This window comes from Piliocolobus tephrosceles, chromosome 5, assembly GCF_002776525.5.
Source record: "Piliocolobus tephrosceles isolate RC106 chromosome 5, ASM277652v3, whole genome shotgun sequence".
Classification (NCBI taxonomy): Eukaryota; Metazoa; Chordata; class Mammalia; order Primates; family Cercopithecidae; genus Piliocolobus; species Piliocolobus tephrosceles.
The window spans coordinates 47,850,316-47,872,200 of record NC_045438.1 but is presented as its reverse complement, the minus strand read 5'-3'; the positions used below and the strand labels follow the sequence as shown (position 1 = coordinate 47,872,200).

General features: G+C 33.8%; 1 protein-coding gene across 3 annotated transcripts in view; it reads right to left on the bottom strand.

The window, feature by feature from the left end:
- STXBP5 (syntaxin binding protein 5) overlaps window positions 1–21,885 on the bottom strand; it is a 207,534-nt gene that overhangs the window by 20,807 nt on the left and 164,842 nt on the right. For all 3 annotated transcript variants that reach the window (XM_023188408.2, XM_023188409.2, XM_023188410.2), the window contains 4 exons: window positions 15,830–15,880; window positions 9,962–10,201; window positions 6,234–6,603; window positions 5,771–5,936 (listed from right to left, as the gene is read on the bottom strand). In XM_023188408.2, coding sequence (XP_023044176.1) covers window positions 5,771–5,936; window positions 6,234–6,603; window positions 9,962–10,201; window positions 15,830–15,880 — 827 coding nt within the window. The remainder of the gene's footprint in view (window positions 1–5,770; window positions 5,937–6,233; window positions 6,604–9,961; window positions 10,202–15,829; window positions 15,881–21,885) is intronic.

Here is a 21,885-nt window from a genome sequence, read left to right as displayed (position 1 = left end):
ATGAGTAAAATGGCTGGGTCCTTGGCTCATGAATGTTAACTTTTTAAAAAAACTCCTAAACTGTTTTGCAAAGTGGTTACACTTTTTTACGTTCCCATCAGCATTGTATGGAGTTCTAGATCGTCTATATCCTTGCCAAAACTTGGCATGGTATTCTTTTCAATTTCAACCACTCTCATAGGTGTTTAATGGTATCTCACTGTGGTTTTAATGTGCGGTTCTCTAATGATAAATAATGTTGAGCATCTTTTCATGGTGAGCTTTCTTTTTGAATATTCTGGCTCTGTTTTTATTGGGTTGTTTCTCATCCTTCTGGTGAGTTTTAAGGGTCATTCATATATTTTAAAGACAAGTCCTTTATTAGATACATGTTTTGCCCAGATTTTCTTCCCATCTATAAGCTGTTTTTTCATTTTCAAAAGTGTCTTTTGAAGAGCAGAAAGGTTAAGTTTTGTTGAAGTTATCAATTTGTTCTTTTATGGATGGTGGTTTTGGTGTCATAGCTAAGAAATCTTTTCCTAAAATAAGATATGTTTTCTTACATCTCTTTCTAGAAGTCTTGTAATTTTGGGGTTTCCATGTAGGTCCATAATACATTTTCAATAAATTTTGGTTTATGGTGTGAAGAGTGGATCAAAGCTCATATTTTTTGCATTTTAATATCCAATAGTTCCAGCATTACTTGTTGAAAGGGCAATTCTTTCTCCACTGCATTGCCTTGTGCCTTCCTTAAAAAAATCAGTTGTCCATGAATGTGTCTATTTCTGGATATTCTATTCTGATTCATTCATCTTGATGCCAAAAATACCATTCTCTACTGATTACTGCAGCTTTACAATAATTATTGAAATAAAGTTGTGTTAGAGCTTCCATTTTTTTCAGAGCTGTTTGGTGTATTTTAGTTCACTTGCATTTATGTATGAATTTTAGGATAAACTTGTCAATTCCTACAAAAATTTCTAAAAAAAGTTTTAAATTTTTAAACATTTCTTTTATTAATATTTTATAGTTTTTCAGTGTAGAGATCTTTCATTTTCTATTAGATTTATCCCAAAGTATTTCATATTTTTGCTATTATAGATGGTATGGTTTTTAAAATATCAATTTCCAAATGTTCACTACTAACATATAGAAATAAAATTATTTTTATATATTTATCTCATATCCTACACCCTTGCTAAACATACTGATTAATTCTAGTAACCTTTATGGTAGATTTTATTAGATTTCCTATACTGATGATCATGTCATTGTGAATAAAGACAGTCCCTTTCCTTTTCTTTTCCTTGCCTGAGTGCACTGGTTAAAACCTTAATTACAATACTGAATGTAAGTGGTGAGAGTGAACATTCTTCTGTAATTGCTGATTTCAGGAAGAAAGAATTAGGTATTTCATCACTAATATTATTTGAGATGTGGGTTTTTCTTACATGTTCTTTAAGTTTTCTTCTATTCCTTGTTTGTAGAGATTTTTAAAAATCAGGAATATTTGTTAGATTTTGCCTACTGCTCTTTTTCTTTTTTTAAGCTTTTTAATAAGATGGATCACAGTGACTGATTTTCAAATGTTAGGTCAATCCTACTTCCCTGGTCATACCTGGTCATAATGTATTATCCCTTCGACATATTGCTAAATTCAATTTGCAAAACTTTTTTTTACAAATTTTGCTTTTATATTTGTGAGAGATATTGATTTATATGTAGTTTTCTTTTCTTTTCTTTTCTTTTCTTTTTGAGACAGAGTCTCGCTCTGTCCCCAAGGCTGGAGTGCAGTGGCCGGATTTCAGCTCACTGCAAGCTCCGCCTCCCAGGTTCACACCATTCTCCTGCCTCAGCCTCCCGAGTAGCTGGGGCTATAGGTGCCCACCACCTCGCCCAGCTAGTTTTTTGTATTTTTTAGTAGAGACGGGGTTTCACCATGTTAGCCAGGATAGTCTCGATCTCCTGATCTCGTGATCCGCCCGTCTCGGCCTCACAAAGTGCTAGGATTACAGGCTTGAACCACTGTGCCCGGCCTGTAGTTTTCTTTTCTTATAATGACTTGGTCTAATTTTGGTATCAGGTTAATGCTTCCTTCATAGAATAAGCTGGGAAGCAATCCTAATTCCGTTTTTGAAAAAGTTTGTGAACTGGTATTATTTCTTCCTGAAATGTTGATAGAGCTCATCACTGAAGCCATCTAGGCCTGGAAGTTTCTTAGTCCAAGGTTTCTAACCTCAATTTCAATTTCTTTAATAGATACAGGACTATTTAGGTTATCTATTTTTTCTTCAGTGAGGCTTGGTAATTTGTCTTTGAAGAAATTTGTCCATTTCATCTAAGGTTTTGAATATTTTTGGCATAAACTTGTTCATAATATTTCCTTTTTATCCATTTTATATCTACAGAATATATAGTAATGAGACTTCTCTTATTACTGATATTAATAATTCGTAACTTCTTTCTTCCTATGGCTTGAGATTAATTTTATTAGTTTTGGTTTCATTGATGTTTTTGGTTTCATTGATATTTTTCTATTGTTTCTTTGTTTTCCACTTGGATGTTTATTTTTTCTTGTATTTACTTTGTGTTTAATTTGCTTTTCTCAGTTTTTTAAAGTGAAAGTTGACATCATTGCATTGAGACCTTCTTCTTTCCTAACATAGGTGTTTTAGTGCTGTAAGTTTGCCAAGTTCAAACACTGTTATTTTTTTCTGTCACTATGCTTTCAAGTTCACTATCTTTTCTTCTGTAATGTGAAATGTGCTGTTAATGCCATTTAGCATATTTTTCACCTCAAACACTATAGTTTCTCAACTTTAGAAGTTTGATTTTATTTTTGTATCTTTCATGTTTCTAACTTTTTGAACATATGGAACACAGTTATAACTGTTTTAATCTTCTGTGTGCCAATTCTGGTATGCATGTCAGTTCTGGTTTGGTTTCTGTTGATTGTTCTCCTTGTGATGGGTCATGGTTTTCTGTCTCTTTGCATGCCTGGTAACTCACTGGATACCAGACATTGCGATTTTTACCTCATTGTGTGCTAAACAGTTTTTACTTCCTTTAAGTTTTCTTGAATTTCATTCTGACAGAAAACATTTTCATCCTTTTGAGTGTAGCTTTTGCGATTTGTTAGGCATGTCTGGAGTAGTGGCTGAAAATGGACCATCCAAGGATATAAGGTCCTAATTTCTGGACTGACAAATATTACCTGGCAAGGAAAAGGAGTCTATGCAGATGTGATTAAGTATCTTGCTCTGGGGAAATTATTCTGGACTACTGAATGGGTTATAATCCAATTACAAGTGTCTTTTTAAGAGACAGAGGTAGAGAAAGATTTGAAACACAGAAGACGAGGTAATGCAGCCATAAAGGCAGAGATTCCAGTGATGTGGCCCAATGTCAAGGAATACCAGCAGCTCCTAGAAACGAGAAGGGGCAATAAAAATTATCTTCTAGAGCCTCTGGAGGGAGTAAGACCCTGCTAGCACATTAATTTTGCCTCAGTAAAACTGATTTTGGACTTCTGGCTTCTACAAGCATGAGCAAGTAATTTTCTACTGGTTTTAGCCACCAAGTTTGTGGCCTCAGGAAACTAATATCCACACAAATTATGGGTTTCTCCAGTCTGGTTTTTGGGAACAAGCACGTTCCTGGAACGGTTTCTACAAATCCTCTATTCCTTTCAGATGGTTCTTTTTCTGCTCTGAAAGCTTAGTCACATGTACGTGCTGAATAGCACGTATGGTATACTCGGGGACTCTGCACATCTCCAGGGTTCTTTGTCTTTGTAGCTCTTTTCTCTCGAATTTACCTGGTGTCCCCGAACTCTTGTTCCTGACTCTTCAACTTGGGAAGTCTGCCAGGCTTTAACTCAGTACCTTCGCCCTGTGCCATGCTCTGAAAACTCTATTAAAGCATTAAAGCTGGGACACCTTCTTTGTTTCCTATGTCAGAAATTACTTTCCTTCATTGCCTGATGGCCAGTAATTTGAAAACCATTGTTTCATGAGTTCTGTCTGCTTTTTTTAAGTTGTTTCAGGAAGGAGGGTTAATCTGGTTCCTATTATTCCATCTTGGCTGGAAACTCCATAAATGTTTATAGCCATCTTCTTTATTTTTGGCTAAAGTTAAAGGAATGCACAATGTAAAAGGGTACTCAGGGAACCAAGGTATAGTGTTTATCAAGTTCATCGTAGTCTGCAATAGGTTTTTACCAAGGCATTATTTCTGGCTACTAAAAATACAGAGGCAAACAACATGTCAATACTGCCCAAAGAAAACATTTTATCACAAATTCCTTTAAGATAGTCCATTTTTTGTTTATCACTGTATCGTGAAGGCACACAGCAGATAATTTAAAATACAGTTTACTACTAAAAGACTATTTCATTTAAACATAAATAAGTAAACTATGGCTGCTATTAATTTAAGAATAATTTAAGAATAATTAAAGAAAACACCAACTAAAGGATAGAATAAATTGATCCCAGAAAAGTGATGAAGTTTAGATTTTTGAGTACTTGAATTAGGACCACATTTCAGATGGCAATGAATTAATATTCAATTGTCCATATTATTTCTTAACATAACATTTTGCTAGTGAAAGGAAATGCTAAAAGGAAAATTTTAAGGTTTATCCTTCCAACAGAAAACAAAATTTTACTTCAGAAACTTAGGAATCTTTGAAAAATAACTTTCACTCAAACATAAATGGGAATTTAAATCTAAAATGTCAGATATATAATTTTGTTTTACTCTCAAAGTTTACAATATTACTCAGGACTAGGTTTCCAGTACAGTGTAGCTTACTGAAATAATAACACAATGAGGACAACACCTGACATTATTAAACACCGTCTGTACCAGGGCACTATGCTAAGCACAGTACATGCACTGCCTCCTTTAATCCCTGTAATATCCCCGCAGATGCCACTTCTATGCTAATTTTAAAGATGATGCTTAGAATCATTAAGAAACTTTTCTATGGTTACATAATTGTATAGTTAGCATGATGGACTTGAATTCAGCCTTCTTGAATCCAAAGTCCACGTTCTAAAAATAATAAGCCACAAATTCAAATTTGCAAATGTGTAAAATAGGGCTAACTGCAAAAACTTTCATTATAAAGTTCCTCTAGATAGTACTTTCCTCTACATATTAAATATCAATCAATATTTCCAGAGCACTTTTACTTTAGAAGGTAAAGCTAAATTGATCATTTCGAATATACACAGAAGCACATACAGCACTCAAATACTTTAAAAAGGACACAATTCTGTATATAAAGAATTTGTATATAGTCTCTCAAAAACAGATCAACCAAAATACTAGAAGAAAACTACCAAATAACAATTTTTTCTTCTGTGTAAATATCCTTGTGAATAGAGAGTATAGGAGATGAGATTACAAAATTTGCCCTAAAATAGACTCATTTATTTTCACATTAACACACTCCTTTAAAAAGGGCTGTGTGTGTGTATAATAGATATTTATTCTATGTAGAGAGTAGGTATAAAATGTATGCAGCAGTTCATATTTCTCTGCCATCACTGGAAAGACAGATATGGAGTAGTAAGATGAAGCTGCTTATAGCAGATGTCTGAAGAAGATACTTTTAATCATGGGAGTCTCAAAGCATGTGCTCTGAAAGTCTAATTCAACAGTCTGGATTTTCTCAAGCAGGCTCACTTGTATACTTCCATGAGAATGAGGGGCAGACAGTATACGGGCCCTCAGAGAATACTTTACCTCTGAAGAAATTATAGTAATATTTTTTATTAATTACCTGAAGATTTTCACAGGTCTCTTGACTATAAGTAAGTCTCTGGATTTCTGTAGGTGAAACAAGGTATAATGCTTGTCCATTGTTGGTAAAGCAGAACGTTCTGGCTATCCGCATATTGGTAAGGGGCAAGTAATACACATCCAATAGAGGTCTTAAACTTGGCAAACTTGAGAAAAAAAATTAAAAACTTGTTAATAATAAGGTAGATTTTAGTCTTGAACACACTATCATTGTTAAAAATGGCACAGACTTCATAAACCTTATGATTTAGTTTGTATACTTGAGTGGGAGATTAAAAATGGCTTATAATCCTCATATACTTGCTCACTATTAACAGAATAAAAATAAATTCTCAGAGCATAAGACTACACACACGAAAAAAGCACTTCTTTTAAATAATTCTGTAGTATAGTTTGAGGGAGGAAATGCTATATCTGCATTTAAAAAAATAGCTAACTCTTACCTAAAAGTCATTATATGTCCATTGGCACAGAAACAAGCAAGGCAGATACTGTTACTCAATGCTACAATATCTCCACGAAGCACAAATGAGGTCTCTGTAATATTTTGCTTATAAGCACAGTTCTGGGTTGGCAGTGAGATTACTTTTGCTTGCTTTTCAGAACATATCACTGCATACTGGTTTTCACTAATTTCCTGAGAAGAGGAGGGGGATACTGAGACAGGCCGCCGTTTTTTCAGTTTCTCCTTTTCATCTTTTTCTTCAGGAACATTGTGTTCTCTCCAGGGTTCATATGCAGGTGGTATTAAGCAGCCTGTGGTATCCAGAAATGCCATTCTCAAGATTGCACCTTTTAACCTCAATATAGTACCTAAAATACAGAAGTCTAGTAAATAACTGAAATATTTTAATCAACAGAGTAAACACATTTATTCTAACTTTGACATACATAGTAGATACTCAAATATATGCTGAATGCATATTGAACTGAACACTGGCTCATTGACAGGATTCAGACTTTAAGCATGATGTTTATGAGTCTGGAAAAAGATGTCAACTTACATGCTCCAAATAGATAAATGCCACTAACGATCACTCACAATTTAATTACGTATGATAAATTTGGCAAACACATATCTGATCTTTAAATGAATAAACAAACGACATGCTGGAGTATTTGGAACTGTTTTCTCTTATACCCAGCAAGTGCACTACCAGTCAGCAAGACAGCAAGTGGACAGCACCCGGAGCAGTCAGCGTGGGGCCACATATGGCTGCAGAGCACTGGGAATGCACCTTGTCCAAAGTGTGCGAACAACTGCAGTGCATGGTGAGAGTCAAGCACGTGCCCCATCTGAAGACTTTAGCACTCCAAAAAGTTCAATGTAAAATACCTCAATCACTTTTAATATTTACAGGCTAAAATGATAATATTTGGGACACAGTGGGCTAAATAAAATGCTATTAAAATTAATTTCACCTGGTTTTTACTTTTTTAATGTGACTGCTAGAACATTTAAAATTATGTGGCTTTGCAATGCTTTTCTAATAAACAGTACTGATCTAGATGACCAATGAAAAAAAAATCTACACATTTCTAACCATTACCTCTAAAATAATAATTCCTCTTAAATGATTTATAACAACTGTCAGATATACTTAAGGCATTATTTTGGTCAGTTTATCATCTTAATGTAGGGGCTACATTTTTTGACTTGCTTCTATTAATGGTACCCTTTCCCCCTATATCCTTGATAATGTACAAATATGCTTTATGCTCACTTCTGAGTAAACTAAGTGATAACATTAATAGAATGGAAGGGAGGGTAGATTACTGAGTTAGCATTCAGTTCTTAAAGATTTTTCATATTTTGTTTTAAATTTATATAAGGTTTTATAGCTTGCAGTATTTTTTCCATATATTATTTTCTTTTATTTCTAAGCTAAAGAGTTCCTGATGTTCTCTCAAAACCTTTCAGAAGAAAAAATATTCTTTCCTTTCCTCTTTGCATTTACGATTTATCAATAGTAAGGATATAGAATACAATGGAGCACATATTTCAATTTGAATTTCAGATAAACAATGAATACTTCTTAGTATAAATATGTCCCAAATGTCATATGTCTGTCCAATTCTAAATGCGACACACTTATATTAAAGTATTTGTTATATAAATTAAAATTTGACTGGGCATCCTATAATTTTTATTTGCTAAATCTAGTAACCCTACTTTACATCTAAGTTTGGCGAGCAGATAATTTGATTATTTTAAGCAGCTTGGTAGAAAACTTCGAAACACAAGACAGTTATAATCTTATAGTTCTGATTATTATTTATCTCAAAACATATTTAAAGCTAGTTTTTCTTTCAAGATCTCTTATTTTTTATTCTGGTCCACCCAAAGAGTCCTTCAGCCTCTAAAGATTTGATGAGGTCAGCTGAATTATCCATTCTAATTTGGGAACTGTTTATAGCACATATATTGTTCTAGTATGCAGATTTTTTTTTCAAACCTGGCCTAAAATACCGTTAAATGTATGCTTATCCTATAGTTGATGGGACTTTAGCATGTTTCCCAGTAGAGTAGTGGTTAACTGTTGACTCTTCCTCTTGAAGAAAAGAAAAAATAACAGCCAAAGTAGACCACTTTAGGCTCTTAAGCACAGAAATCCATCAGCTTGAAAACATCTCTCTCTTCTCACAGCTCCAATACAGATGACATCAGTGTCACTGATACATTTTTAAATAGGCATCTTATAAAAAACAAACCTCAAAGATTCCATCATCGAGAAGAAACTAAGTTGCCTTCTTACATATGAAAGTTATTTTTGAATTCACTTTATAGCTAATTTGATTTATTGTAAGTTGGAAAGTATATTAAATACTTTTTGTGTAGTTAACAGTAAATTATCTATAATCCCGCTCACTCATTTTCATTTATTGGAAACATTTTCTTCTTATTACAAATTGGTGTATGTTTGCTGTAGAAAATTTAGAAACTACAAATCAGTAAAAAAGTGAAAATAAAAATGACCCCAAATCCTACTTACAGTGATAACTCCCGTTAACCTTTTTTCAACTTTCCAGTTTATTTTATTCCTATACGCATATTTGTTTACTAATAAGAACTGAGATTAGTAAGAATATCATTACGTAACTTGTCTTCTTTAATCTAACAACTTGATGTGCAGTATATACTCAAGCATCTATAGAGCAAAACGAATAAATCAAACTGATTCATGTAAAGATGGCTCAGAAATATAATCATAAATGCAGTTTAACTTCTAAATTCCAAAAACTGTAAAAGTCAGCACCAAGACAGATTTATTACAAAATCATGGTTGTTTCCATCTGGATGAGCATAAATGAGTAGTAACAGAAATCAGAATTCTCAGTTATCTCCTGACCTAACAGACTCCACAACATTTGACAAAATTCAATCTCATTTTCAATATATGAAGTCTAGTACTATTTTTAAAAATTTGCTTTCAAGTCACCTTTTCCTAACACTTCAAAGTAGAAAAATAATCTCAGGTTTCACACTTGGAGATGAAAAATAACCATGTGTAGAATGTTTAAAAATGTACTTTTCTGTTTTTCTCCTAAATTTACAGCATTCTTTTGCTTGTGGTATTTGCTTGAGGTATTAGGAATGCATTACTGTAACCTTTAAAAAAAATTTTCTTCCATAGTAATTATTTTACACATGACCCTAAAGTTTAAAAAAATGGTAAAACTTGAATGGCTGTATAAACAAACAACATTCTGAAATATTGTTCTATGTATTCTTTCATTAAAACATAAGGCCATCACTGATTTACTTTACATTTTTTTTTTTGAGACGGAGTCTCGCTCTGTCGCCCAGGCTGGAGTGCAGTGGCCAGATCTCAGCTCACTGCAAGCTCCGCCTCCCGGGTTTACACCATTCTCCTGCCTCAGCCTCCCGAGTAGCTGGGACTACAGGCGCCCGCCACCGCGCCCGGCTAGTTTTTTGTATTTTTTAGTAGAGACGGGGTTTCACCATGTTAGCCAGGATGGTCTCGATCTCCCGACCTCGTGATCCGCCCGTCTCGGCCTCCCAAAGTGCTGGGATTACAGGCTTGAGCCACCGCGCCCGGCCTACTTTACATTTTATAATTCTTAGATCAATTCAAGAATGAAAAACAAAGGCTTCTATCATAGTAAACCACACCTGTAATGTAACTCTAAGTGCAGCAGCAATACATACCACTTGGAGACACAATTACTGGCTGAAGAAGTCTTTGTTCTCCCCCTGGGGGAAGGTTCAGTGCAATGACAAGCACTGTTCCTAGCGTTGTTCCAACCCATAGACAAGGGGAAGGGGAAGAGTCCGTCTTTCGAGTAAATGTTTCACAGAAATGAAGAGCGGAGATCGCTTCTCGGGATTCTTTGTCAATGCTTGTTACACTTGAACTCCGTGATCGGCTAAAGGAGTTATCCTTTACATCTGAAATGGTTAAAAATGTTGTGAGATTGCTCAAGATATAAAATAAGTTGTTTGTGCTTTTTTTTTAAATATAAATTTGGTCAAATAGTTAATCTGCAAGAAGACAAAATCTACAGCATATTTAATTTTAACTTCATTTTAGTTGATCCTTGAACATGGGTTTGAACTGCTCAAGTCCACTTACACAGGGATTTACCTCTACCTCTGCTACCCCTGAGACAGCAAGATCAACCCCTCACTCTTTCTCTTATTCTTCAGTCTACTCTATGGAAACATAACCTTTGTGATGATCCACTTCCACTTAAGGAATAGTAAATACATTTTCTCCTCCTTATGATTTTCTTAATAACATTCTTTTCTGTAGCCTACTTTATTATATGAATACAGTATGTAACACATCTAACATACAAAATATATGTTAATCTACTGTTTATGTTACTGGTAAGGCTTCCAGTCAACAGTAGGGTTTTAGAAGTTAAGTTTTTGGAGACTCAAAAAGTTATATGCAGAGGAGTTGATGCCCAATCCACATTGTTTGAAGGTCAAGTATAATTGAAAACAAAATTTACTTATATACTAATAAATTTTCCTTTTTTCTTAAATATATAAACAAACAACTCCACGCTCCTCAGAACCAAACCGGGTGCCTCCTGATGAATATGTGAATATGCAATCCTCCGGGTCCTGGCTGCTTAGCCCTTGGCACCTTCTTTCTCATGGTACTTTGTCTTCCTTTGGTAATACAATCCATGACTGGTAGAGCGCAACAAGTGTGGGTCTTTTCCATTTTCTACCTTTAAAAAACGCATTTAGAAGTACTCTGATTTGATTTTCTAATTTACTGTATGATGGATCTTTTATTTTTTTTCAGATCTAATTTACTGTATGATGGATCTTTGATTTTAATCAACAAAAGTTTAGCTTTTTTTCCCATTTTTCTTCAATGCCATTTTAACTACAATCCACATTCACTTAAGGCGTTTTCACCAAAATGTGTAACTGCCATCTGGCTCACACTTGATACCAAGCAAATTCCCTTACCCAGCTCTGTCTGTAATGACAGGGACATTTTAAAAATTATACTAATAAAACTTCTCTCATCTTCAGCTACCTTCCCTTGTTGCTAATCCCAAGCATGTCTCAAGCCCTAGCCTTTTCCTTTTTCTCTTGGAACATCATTTCCAAATACTTCTTGAACATTTTTCCAGTTATGTCTCACTATGCAAAACCAAAGCATATAAATTTCCCCAAACCAGTAAATTCTTCCAATGGCACTATTTATATTAATGACACTCCTGTTCTCATAGGGAGAAACACTTAAGATGAGCCATAGTTTGGGTTTCTCCCTTTCATTTGACCCATACATCTGATGGGATGCCAAGCCCTAAGGTATTTTATTGGACATTTTTGTTTCCTTCTTTCCATTGGCAATCTACTTCCATTACCCTAAGTTCGGGCTCTCATCACCATTTACTTAGACAATTCCCAACTGATCTCTTCACCCATAGCATCTCACTACTAACACAACCCAACTAAATTTTATAAGGCATAGTTATAATTCTGTGGCCTCAATCTAAGAAATCCTTAGTAGTTCCTCTTTATTTAATCATATTTGTAATCTTACTCAAGTTTTTAAGACTCTTCACAAAACATCTTTAATCTACCCTCCCAGCCTTATCTCCCAATGCTACCCTATTTCAGTTCATTGTGGGAAATAAACAGAGCCACTCAATTTTCTCCAAACATAACCTGCACTTACCTACTTTTAGGTTTTTGCTTGAGGTATTCTGATAGGTGCCTTTTCTCCTACCTATCAAGATTCTGCTTATTTTCCACCTCAGTTACTGTCATCTTCCTGAAATTTCCCCTGATTCCCACAACCTATATAGTTTCTCTCCCTCTTGAATACCTATAGCCATGTATCTCTCCCATGACACTTAGAGTACATTTGTTCTGTAGTTACTTCTGACTTTTCTCATGCCTCACTCTAAAGTGACTGGAAGTATCTTGTAAGCAAGGACTGTGTCGTTTTGATACCCTGTGGAATTTAGCACAGTGTCTTGCACGTGAAAGGAATTCAGTAAACACTTGCTGAAGGCAGATTTATAGTTAAGAATGTCTAAACCAATGCTTCTGCTATACCATTAGGATTTATTAAAATTCCCAGTAGTTTCTACTACTTACATCTAATAGCTCCTTAAATCACATGCTTTCAATGCTATTGTGAAAGAAAGGACTCTTCAAAATGTGAAAACGATAAAACATGTTAAAGTCTTCTAAGTTGTACTTTACTAAATTAAAAAGGTATAGCCAAATCCTAGTTATACCCTACAAAAAGTTTTTTGCAATCAAATTTAGATTCATAGATTAAAAATATCCCCTTAAAATAACTATATGCAACATAATTATGATTATAGGTAGCCTCTGAAAACAATGTTATTAATTATGATAATACTATGGATCTTTTTTTAAACTGTAGTCTCTAAAAATATCTTTCTTTTGCTTGAGATTGGATTCCCATTATTTACAAATTATGATAGGGTAGAAAAGAACTACTTACTATAAATAAAATAACTTTCCGTAATCAACACCTCAATACAGAAAGTCTGTAATATGATACTGATTACAAATATTTATTAACTCTTTATAGTTTCCAAAGTTATTTTAGCAAAATACATTTTTAAAATTTTATGATAAATACACTTAATTTGGTACTTGTAAAGGATACATATACAAGGCAAATGAACATTTTCAGCTGCGATGTAGTGACAGTAATAGAAAACAATGATATGAGAAAAGTTGATAATAGAGATTCCACTGTAAATTAACCTGTAGAAAAACTCTTACTGATAACTATTAAAATTACAACAGGTGATTCACAACAACCTATACCACAATCTAAAATTACATTTTTATTACATGATTTATCTATAAAAATTAAGATTACCAAAGCAACTTCTAAAGTTAGATCAAAACGGAAAAATCGACTGAGTAAGAGTCAAGTTTGAAACTGACAGAGATAGGTTGCTTATTTTATTATCTGTCTAGACTTTTGAAAAAAAGTCAGAATTTTCAACAATTCATGAATTACAACTTCCACTTACTCCTTTTAAGTTAAACATTATGGGTCTCTGTGGCCTCATTTATACAAGTTTGGCAAACTAAATAAATGGAATAAAAGTTTAATTTTAGTAGCTCTAGTAATAAGAACAGAAGTGAAAATAACTACCACTAAGCAAGGCCTACCATGTGCCAGGCACTAATACTTTACATTTATCATTTTATTGAATCTATATAACCATCTTGAAAAGTATTATCATCACAATTGAACAAATAGTTAAATAGAGGCTCAGAGAGGTTAAGTGACTGGCCCAGAATGACCAAGCTAGTATATGGTAGAGTCAGAATTTGTGTCTATCTCCAAGTCTAAAACTTTCTCTTAGGCAACTCCAGACAGCCGTATCACCACGATCACAGCTGGAACACTATGATTATTATTGAGAATTAAAGTTCCAGTTTAGATGTCAGAAATGTGCTTGAATATCTGATCTTTTTAGCTGATCTAAACTCAGACAAAATCTGTCATGAATGCTTCCATCCAGCTCTACCTGATACAATCATGCCATGAAATCACTGTTTTCATGCTACTATTTGCAAACTTACAACATGCTACTTGTATATATCACTTTCTCCTCCCCACAGAGAGCCTTATTCAACAAACTTTTATATTCCCAAATCAAAACATAATGCCAAGAGATGAATCTGTTCAGGTAAAAATCAGGGTAAGAAACTAATTCATATCAAAGTATATAATGGTTCTGATGTTTGCCTCCTATGGCTGACATTTGAAATGTGACAATCAGAAGTGTAACAAAATCACCCATGGATTCTGACTTCTGGGTTACAGAATCCAGGATAGTGAAGCTATAGTGAAAGTACAGTGCTGCACAATTTCCCCATAAGCAAAAATGAGTTCTATTCACAGAAGCTTCTGGGGCTGTACAACAGCTCATTGGCCTCAGTGCTTTACCAACACCTGGCAGTTTGAACCTATCAATATAGTTGGAGTTACTCCCCCTCGCCTCCCTGACCAACGTAAAATAATTAGCAGCAAGAATCTCCACCAAATAACAGTTCAACAACAAAATGACTTGAGGGACACAGGAATGTTACAGGTATATATTAGTCAAAGTTATAATTGGCTTATGGCATACATGGGCATGCTAGTTAAACCATAAACTGAATAGTCTATAAAAGCATGGAGTACACACTTTGATTAAATTACTTACATCATTTGTAAATGTGAGTATGCTTTAAAAAATAATTGGCTATGGTATTTTTATAATTTTAAAAGTATGTTTACATGTGTTTACCCAGATTTTTAAGAAACTAAAATACACAAAGCCACTTTAACTAGTAATATTTAATGCTATTGAAATCCTGGGCCTCTGAGAATCTGATGAAAACTCTAGATTCTGCTATAGGGGAAAAATGCACATTGTATGCCTCAGATATATTTGGTTTCAAATTATATCTGTTTTTTAGTGGAGAAAACTATGACCTCAAAATGTCTACTATCCTGTATTCTATGATTAACTCTTGTTCCCTTATACTAGTGATATCACAAGGTTCTACTAAGTTGTTTTTCCTATGAATGAAACTTTCTACAAATGACAGTGGAATATATTGTATGCCTACTCACTCATAATCACATGCTTTCTGTCAGCATAACTGAGGCAAGATAATGATTTGGAAATGCTAAAATTAGTATGTTTAAATGGACCAACACCTAAGTTTGTATGATGCTTAAGAAACATAGTCAAGAAATCTAGAGAACAAATGGTGGTGAGGGGTGTGGGCTAATGCAAGGGAGAAAACCCAGTTATCTCTAAGATACAGGTGGGTGAAATCATCCTTACACAATCACACCTATTTAGTTAAAGGCAACAGAAATTTCTTAAATAAAAAATGAGTTTAAAAAGATACCATGTTTTATATGTATTACATGAAATCTTACTTTTATCTTTGTTGAAATGTCATCTGTCCCTACACGATATCAAGGAGCTGTTTGTGGGTTGGATATAAAACAAAATAAATTTGTGAATATATTCATTCTGCTTTCATAATAAATGAATTGCACAGAAAGTGCTGTGGAAGAAATATTTCTCAACTTATTAAAATCAAAAAGTTAGTAATGATGACTCTTGCTATGATTCACTGTAATACAGAAAAATGTTAATCTATTTTAAATATTAAATATTTCATTAGCATACAAATAATTTTATAGAGTTCAAAGTAGATTTTCAGGTGGTTAAATGGGACATAACCACTTTTAATACAAATTAAAATTGCACAAATTCAATCTTATGCTAAGTTCTGTTTAGACATAAAGCATGAGAGAGCTAAGAAAATATATTCTTTTGGTTTGCTTGAATTTGTATTATAATTGTCTTTTTAAATTTACAGATAGCATTCTAAAGACTATTCCAAAGAATGTTTAAACCTTAAGCATCTTAGTCATTTTAAATTTGCTTTCCAATGACTATCTTATAGTAATTATAAATCTTCTGACTTCCCTGTCTTCCCATTATGAGGAGTTAAATTATTTTGAATATTTATTTTACTTACCTAAATCAGGCTTTAGGTCAGTAGGTAAGCTTAACTTCCTTGACATCTTTGCTGAAAAATAAAAGATAATTTTAAAATTCTGAAGAATATTTGATTCATACTAATATCAACTGATTTTCAAGATAGAAGTGAATACTTTTATTACTAAAACTAGATATTGAGATAATTAAAAAATGAGTAATATTAGGAGTGGAAAGTAAATCTTATTTTCAACTTTTTATTTTCTACTTTTTTGAGACAGGTTCTCATTCTATTGCTTAGACTGAGTGTAGTGGTGCAATCACAGCTCACTGCAGCCTCAATCATCTGGGCTCAAGTGATCCTCCCACCTCAGCCTCCCAAGTAGCTGGAACTACAGGAATGTAACCACCGTGCCTGGCTATTTAGGATTTTTTTGTAGAGACGGGGTCTCACTTTGTTACCCAGGCTGATCTCAAACTCCTGCCTCGGCCTCCCAAAGTGCTGAGATTGCAGGCGTGAGCCACCATGCCTGGCCAACTTTTAAAAAATTTGTACTTACTTGATGTAATATATTTTTGTACTTAAAATTTTTACTTTAAGGAAGCCTTTTAAATTGTAACTTATAATTATTTCTTAGGCTCACAGGAAAGGGTTAGGCTTTTCTGAGTGAGAAAAAGTAACTTCTCAGAAGAAAGGTGTTGCAGACAAGGAGAATAGAGGCCGAAGACTATGTTGGGGTATGTGATATAAAATCTTTCCAGCTCATCATCTTTACAGCTATTGGGTTCATTTTTTTTTTTTTTTTTTTAATTGAGGTGAATTCTCACTCTGTTGCCCAGGCTGAAATGCAGTGGTGTGATCTCGGCTCACTGCAACCTCCGCCTCTCAGGGTCAAGGGATTCTCCCGCCTCAGCTCCTGAGTAGTTGGGATTCCAGGTGCAAGCCACCACTGCCAGCTAATTTTTGTATTCTTAATGGAGACGGGGTTTCACCATGTTGGCCGGGCTGGCCTCGAACTCCTGACCTCAAGTGATCCACCCACTTCGGCCTCCCAAAATGCTGGGATTACAGGAGTGAGTCACCATGCCTGGCTGGGTTCGTTACTTTTTAAGTTAATTTCTAGCTTATAGGCCAAACCTATATCCAATCAAATTTAAGTATTTGATTACATCATACAGTATCTGACTCAACCACTCCTTAAGTTCTCTCTTCTATGTATATTTTAGTGAAAAACAAAAACTGAGTCAGATCATGCATAATCTAAAACTACGGTATTTACATAAGATGCAAACCACAGGTATTTTTCTGTAACATTGGAAAAAGAGTGAATGTATAAACTTACTGGAATCCACTTTCCATCCTCAAAATCAGTTATTGTCTTAATCTAGAAAGTGACTTAAAGTTAGGGGTTGTTCAACTATATCTATTATGTTAGTGGTAGTGCATGCGTAAAAGAAAAGTGCTTCCTATGTGAAATTTTCAAAAAGCATTTGTTTGTTAATACAGGAATGCATATATTAGGTTAAATTTTGGACTGTTAGGAGATATTTAAAGCACAGACCCTGCTAGTCCATAAGGGCGCCATGTAAACAAAGAGAAATCCAGTCATAGTACATGACTTCCACATCTAAAAAAATGACAAATCCAGTGTTAGGAAAGAGGCATTAGGCAGACTGGGAAGGAATGGGGGTTGGAAGGGACATCAAGTTTTCACTTCTCAGCTTCATTAACTTAATTAGTATCCTTTAGCAAACAACAACGGGTTAAATTTATAAAACTGTCACCCTATTTTCACTGACGTAAAAAATTTCAGTTAAAAGAGAAAATGCAATACAAAATTAAAATGGCCAAATAACATCTGTATGTAGTTGATATCACATACATGGTTGTTCTTGTGCTTGAAATCCAATACCCTTAAAATTAGAAAATATTATCTCTAAAACAGTCCTCCAAAAGGCAATATTAAACACTGAAAAATCCAGAGATTTTCATCAAATATCATAGGAGCAATATACCCTGACTGATAAGTATTATCTATACAATGTGCATGATGTCAGATGTAGAAAATAAATTTGGTACAGTCTAAAGTTAACTCTTTTAGAATCATATGATATGGACGCCACCTCTCTAGACATCACTACTCTGATTTGATCAAGTTATTTTAAATCCTGTGCTTCTCAAACTTGAATGTGCATACCAGTCACATGGAGATCTCATTAAAATCAACACCTTGATTCTGTCCTCTGGGACTAGGGCTTAAGAGACATTTCAAAGGAGCTTCCAGGAGCTGCTGATGCTGTTGGTCTGTGGATCACACTTTTGAGTAGCAAGGTCCTTAGACACTAAGCAACTCCATGGTAGTAACCAAGACAAAATTATTAATCCCAGTATGTATACATAATTAGGCCCACCAAAAACATTTTGTGAACAAGCCTTAATAAATGTGGAAGAGTAAGTATAGTGGTTAGGACTGGGTTTGGAATCAGCTCAAACCTAGGTTCAAATCCACTTTAACTAACTACCACATGTGTAACCTTAGTAATCACTTTGCTTCTCTAAACTTCAAGTTTCCTCATTTGTAATATGAGGACAGGCAGTTGTGAGGATTATGTAAGATGACATAAGCAAAGAACTGAGCATAATACCTGGACATAGTATGATTTAATAAATATTATTATTTGTTGTTAATAACAAGGTGAGATATAAACTTTTTATAAAATGTAGAACACTATACAGATGAACTATTACTACACTTGCAAATAACCCAATGTTCCTTCATTCTAATTCTATGGCAAAATTCTAAGTAACTAAAACAAAACCATAAAAAAAAAAAAAAAATAGGATAAAAGTATAGAATGCAACGTACCAATGTAATAAGCTCAACCTTTTAAGTTCATTTCAAAAACTAAACTCAATATATATGGCTAAGCAAAGAAGAGTAATAACTTCAGTGATTTATAAGATAAAAGTAACAAATTCATCTCTAAGTACACTAAATGTTACAAACATATTTTCATCAATTAGGAATGTTTATTTACCATATATATGCTTTCATTCACTATCTATACATACATTGCTGCCAAAAAATATACCAGCAGAAAATTTCCTTCTGAATTTTCTAGGTGCATGCTTTGGATCCTCCTTAGGATTTCTACTAAAAGTAATTTTATATAACCTCAAATATTCTTAAAAATTTAAGTTAGCCTCTCCCATAAAGTTTTTTTCTAGTACTATTTTTAATTTCGTTATTATGTAAAAAATACTAAATATAACTAACCAGCTTTCCAAATAATTCTGTTATTCTAGTTTCAACATTTTATTGAGAGGTTAAAATCACACACAAAATGGGAAGATTTTTGAATAATTTTACTATAAATTCTATGTAAATTTTAATATAGTCAATTTATTATTTTCTCCTGAAACACTTTGCAAGTGGATATCCACAACCTGGACACCAACTTTGACAGATATTTAAGCCATATCGCTATTATATTTGGATAAAATTATAAGCAATCTCCTTGAATGCAGAACTGGAAATGACATTAGAAGATTAACTTTTGTTATTTTGTGTTAATTCTAGATATCAAGTAATATTTAAAAATACAGAGCTAAAAGCTTCCATGAGTAGAGAAAAACTTGTTACATGTGGAGGTGTGAATATTCATTTATTAAATATCTACTGGGCATATGCCCGTAATGTGCCAGAGGGCAGGGATATACTTCCGGCTTCCCAGGAGCTCACATTAGATAAAACAATTCAAAAATGCAGTATGTACTACTCACAGAGGTAGGCATAAAGTGTCAACTGGAGTACACGGGATTTATACCTATCTCTGTCTGCAACACTTATCTAAGACCGTGGGTAGTGGAGACAAAACCGCAAGAGACTTTGTACATTTTCACAAAACAAGATGTTCCCCAAACATTTCTTTTTTGGTTAACAGTATATTTTCTTTTGATGTAAAACTTACATACAAATGCAGAAATTTTAAAGGTATATTCACTGGGTTTTGATAATATATACATCTCTGCAACTCAAACTGTTATAAAGAACATTACCATTCACCCCAAAAAGGACATGCATGCTTCCTCCTAATCAATCCCTGTCCCATTTCCAGGATAACCACTGCTCTGACACTTTTTAAGCACAGATCAGTTTTGCCTGTTCTACAACGTCATACTGATGAAATCACAGTATTGACTCTTGTGTAAGGCATCTTAAACTCAGGATAATGTTTTTCACCTTCTTCCTGAAAGTATTTTAAGGCTTGTATTTTTCTTCAATGCACAGAATGAATGTAAATACACATCCTCTTAATTAACAGAGTCAGAGGGCCATATCAGGTTACATTCTCTTACTGTATTTTACGTTATACATATGTTTTTGAGTTATTTTGAGTTATGTGTTTTCATAGCAAATTTGGACAATAAAGAATAAAGAAACAGAAAAAAGGTCACTATTAATGCCCATAGTCAGAAGCAACATTTTTGCATATCTCCTACCAGTCACTTTTAAAAAATCCACTTTTCTTTACATAGTTGAGATCAACTATATGAAGAAATCTGTATCCTGCTGCCTTTCACTATTAAAACAAGCATTTCTTAATGTCATTAACTGTCAGTATATTTTAATGGCTGCATATTTATATGAACACTTATGAATCAGGCATTTTCCAATTTTTCAGTATACACAGGAATAAAAATGTTGTACATAAATATTTGCATATAGTTTGGATTTCCTTAGGATAGGGTTTTATAGGGGGAAATTAATGCCAGTACTACTCCCCCAAATCTCAAGGAGCTCTAAAGTGTGCCTTTAATATTTTTTTCAAAGGTATATTAAGTATAATACTACAAAAACTTCTGTTTAGATGAAAACAAAGAAAAACGTGTAACTTTGGTAAAATGTCAAAGTTTTGCTCACAACTATATCCCCTCAAAACTTAAGAAGTTGGTCCATTTTGTTACTGTATTGAGTGCAGCTGAGAAATCTGAATGTTAACTAGTTATCACCTATCTACCTCTGAATCTTGTCTATTTTGCATGCATGCCTTTCACAGGGTGGAGGCAGGGAGTAGGAGGAAGGAGGGGAGGGAGAGGGAGGAAGGGAGGGAAAGGATTTAAATCCTAGGATGTAATGGGTTTCTTTCCCTTGCATGAAGAGGCATCTATCTAAATGCTTCTAAGTGGCAGGCAGGAGAACTGTGTAGTATCTATCAAGGCTTTGTGTTGAGTGGCAATGTTGACTTTGTGTTGTGATCACATATCCTTACCTAATTCCTGCTGAAACTGAATGGCCATGTTTTTCTTTGATTTCATAAGTATTTTAGTGTAAAGCTGAGAAAACCTCAGAGAGCAGTTGTTAACCAGATATAATGTCATGACTAACATTTAAAGTAAAATTTTAAACTGCTTTTGTAAAAATAATTCATTCTTATTATAAATAATTCAAATAATGCAGAAAAGCACACATTAAACAAAATCACCCAACATCCTACTAAGCAGAAATAACCATTAAAATTAGTTGAACATCCATTTTATATCATTGTATAAATACAGATAGCCACTAATATTTTGCAGAAACATGTGATACTATATGCTTAAATACAATAAACATTTGCTTTTCCTTACATCTAACTAAAGTGAAACTAAAGTAACTACTATATTTCAAACTTTTTTTTACTGCAAGATATATCATTTCTTAAAAGCTCTAAGGATAGGAAAATACATTGAGAAAAACATTCAGAGGTTGAAATATTTCCAAAACTATTAAACAGTAAATATCGGCTCTCAGCTATGAAAGATCAGGAAAGTAGCCCTCTTTTCCTGTTATGATCAAACATTCCTTCTTCTTGATTTTTATTAATTATATTATTTTCACATTTATAAGTTTTAAAACTCATATTGTATATTATAATCACAACTTGTACAAAGGTTCAGTGTAGGTTTTAAGTTTAAATGGATTTAAAGATCAACATCAATCTTCCTGCCACGGCTTTCCATCTCTTGGGTTATTTTGCTGTAGTACTTAATTGTGAAACTTTCACCATGAGGTAGTTTTTAAAAACTACTGCTATATTCCTTCATGGTTAGAA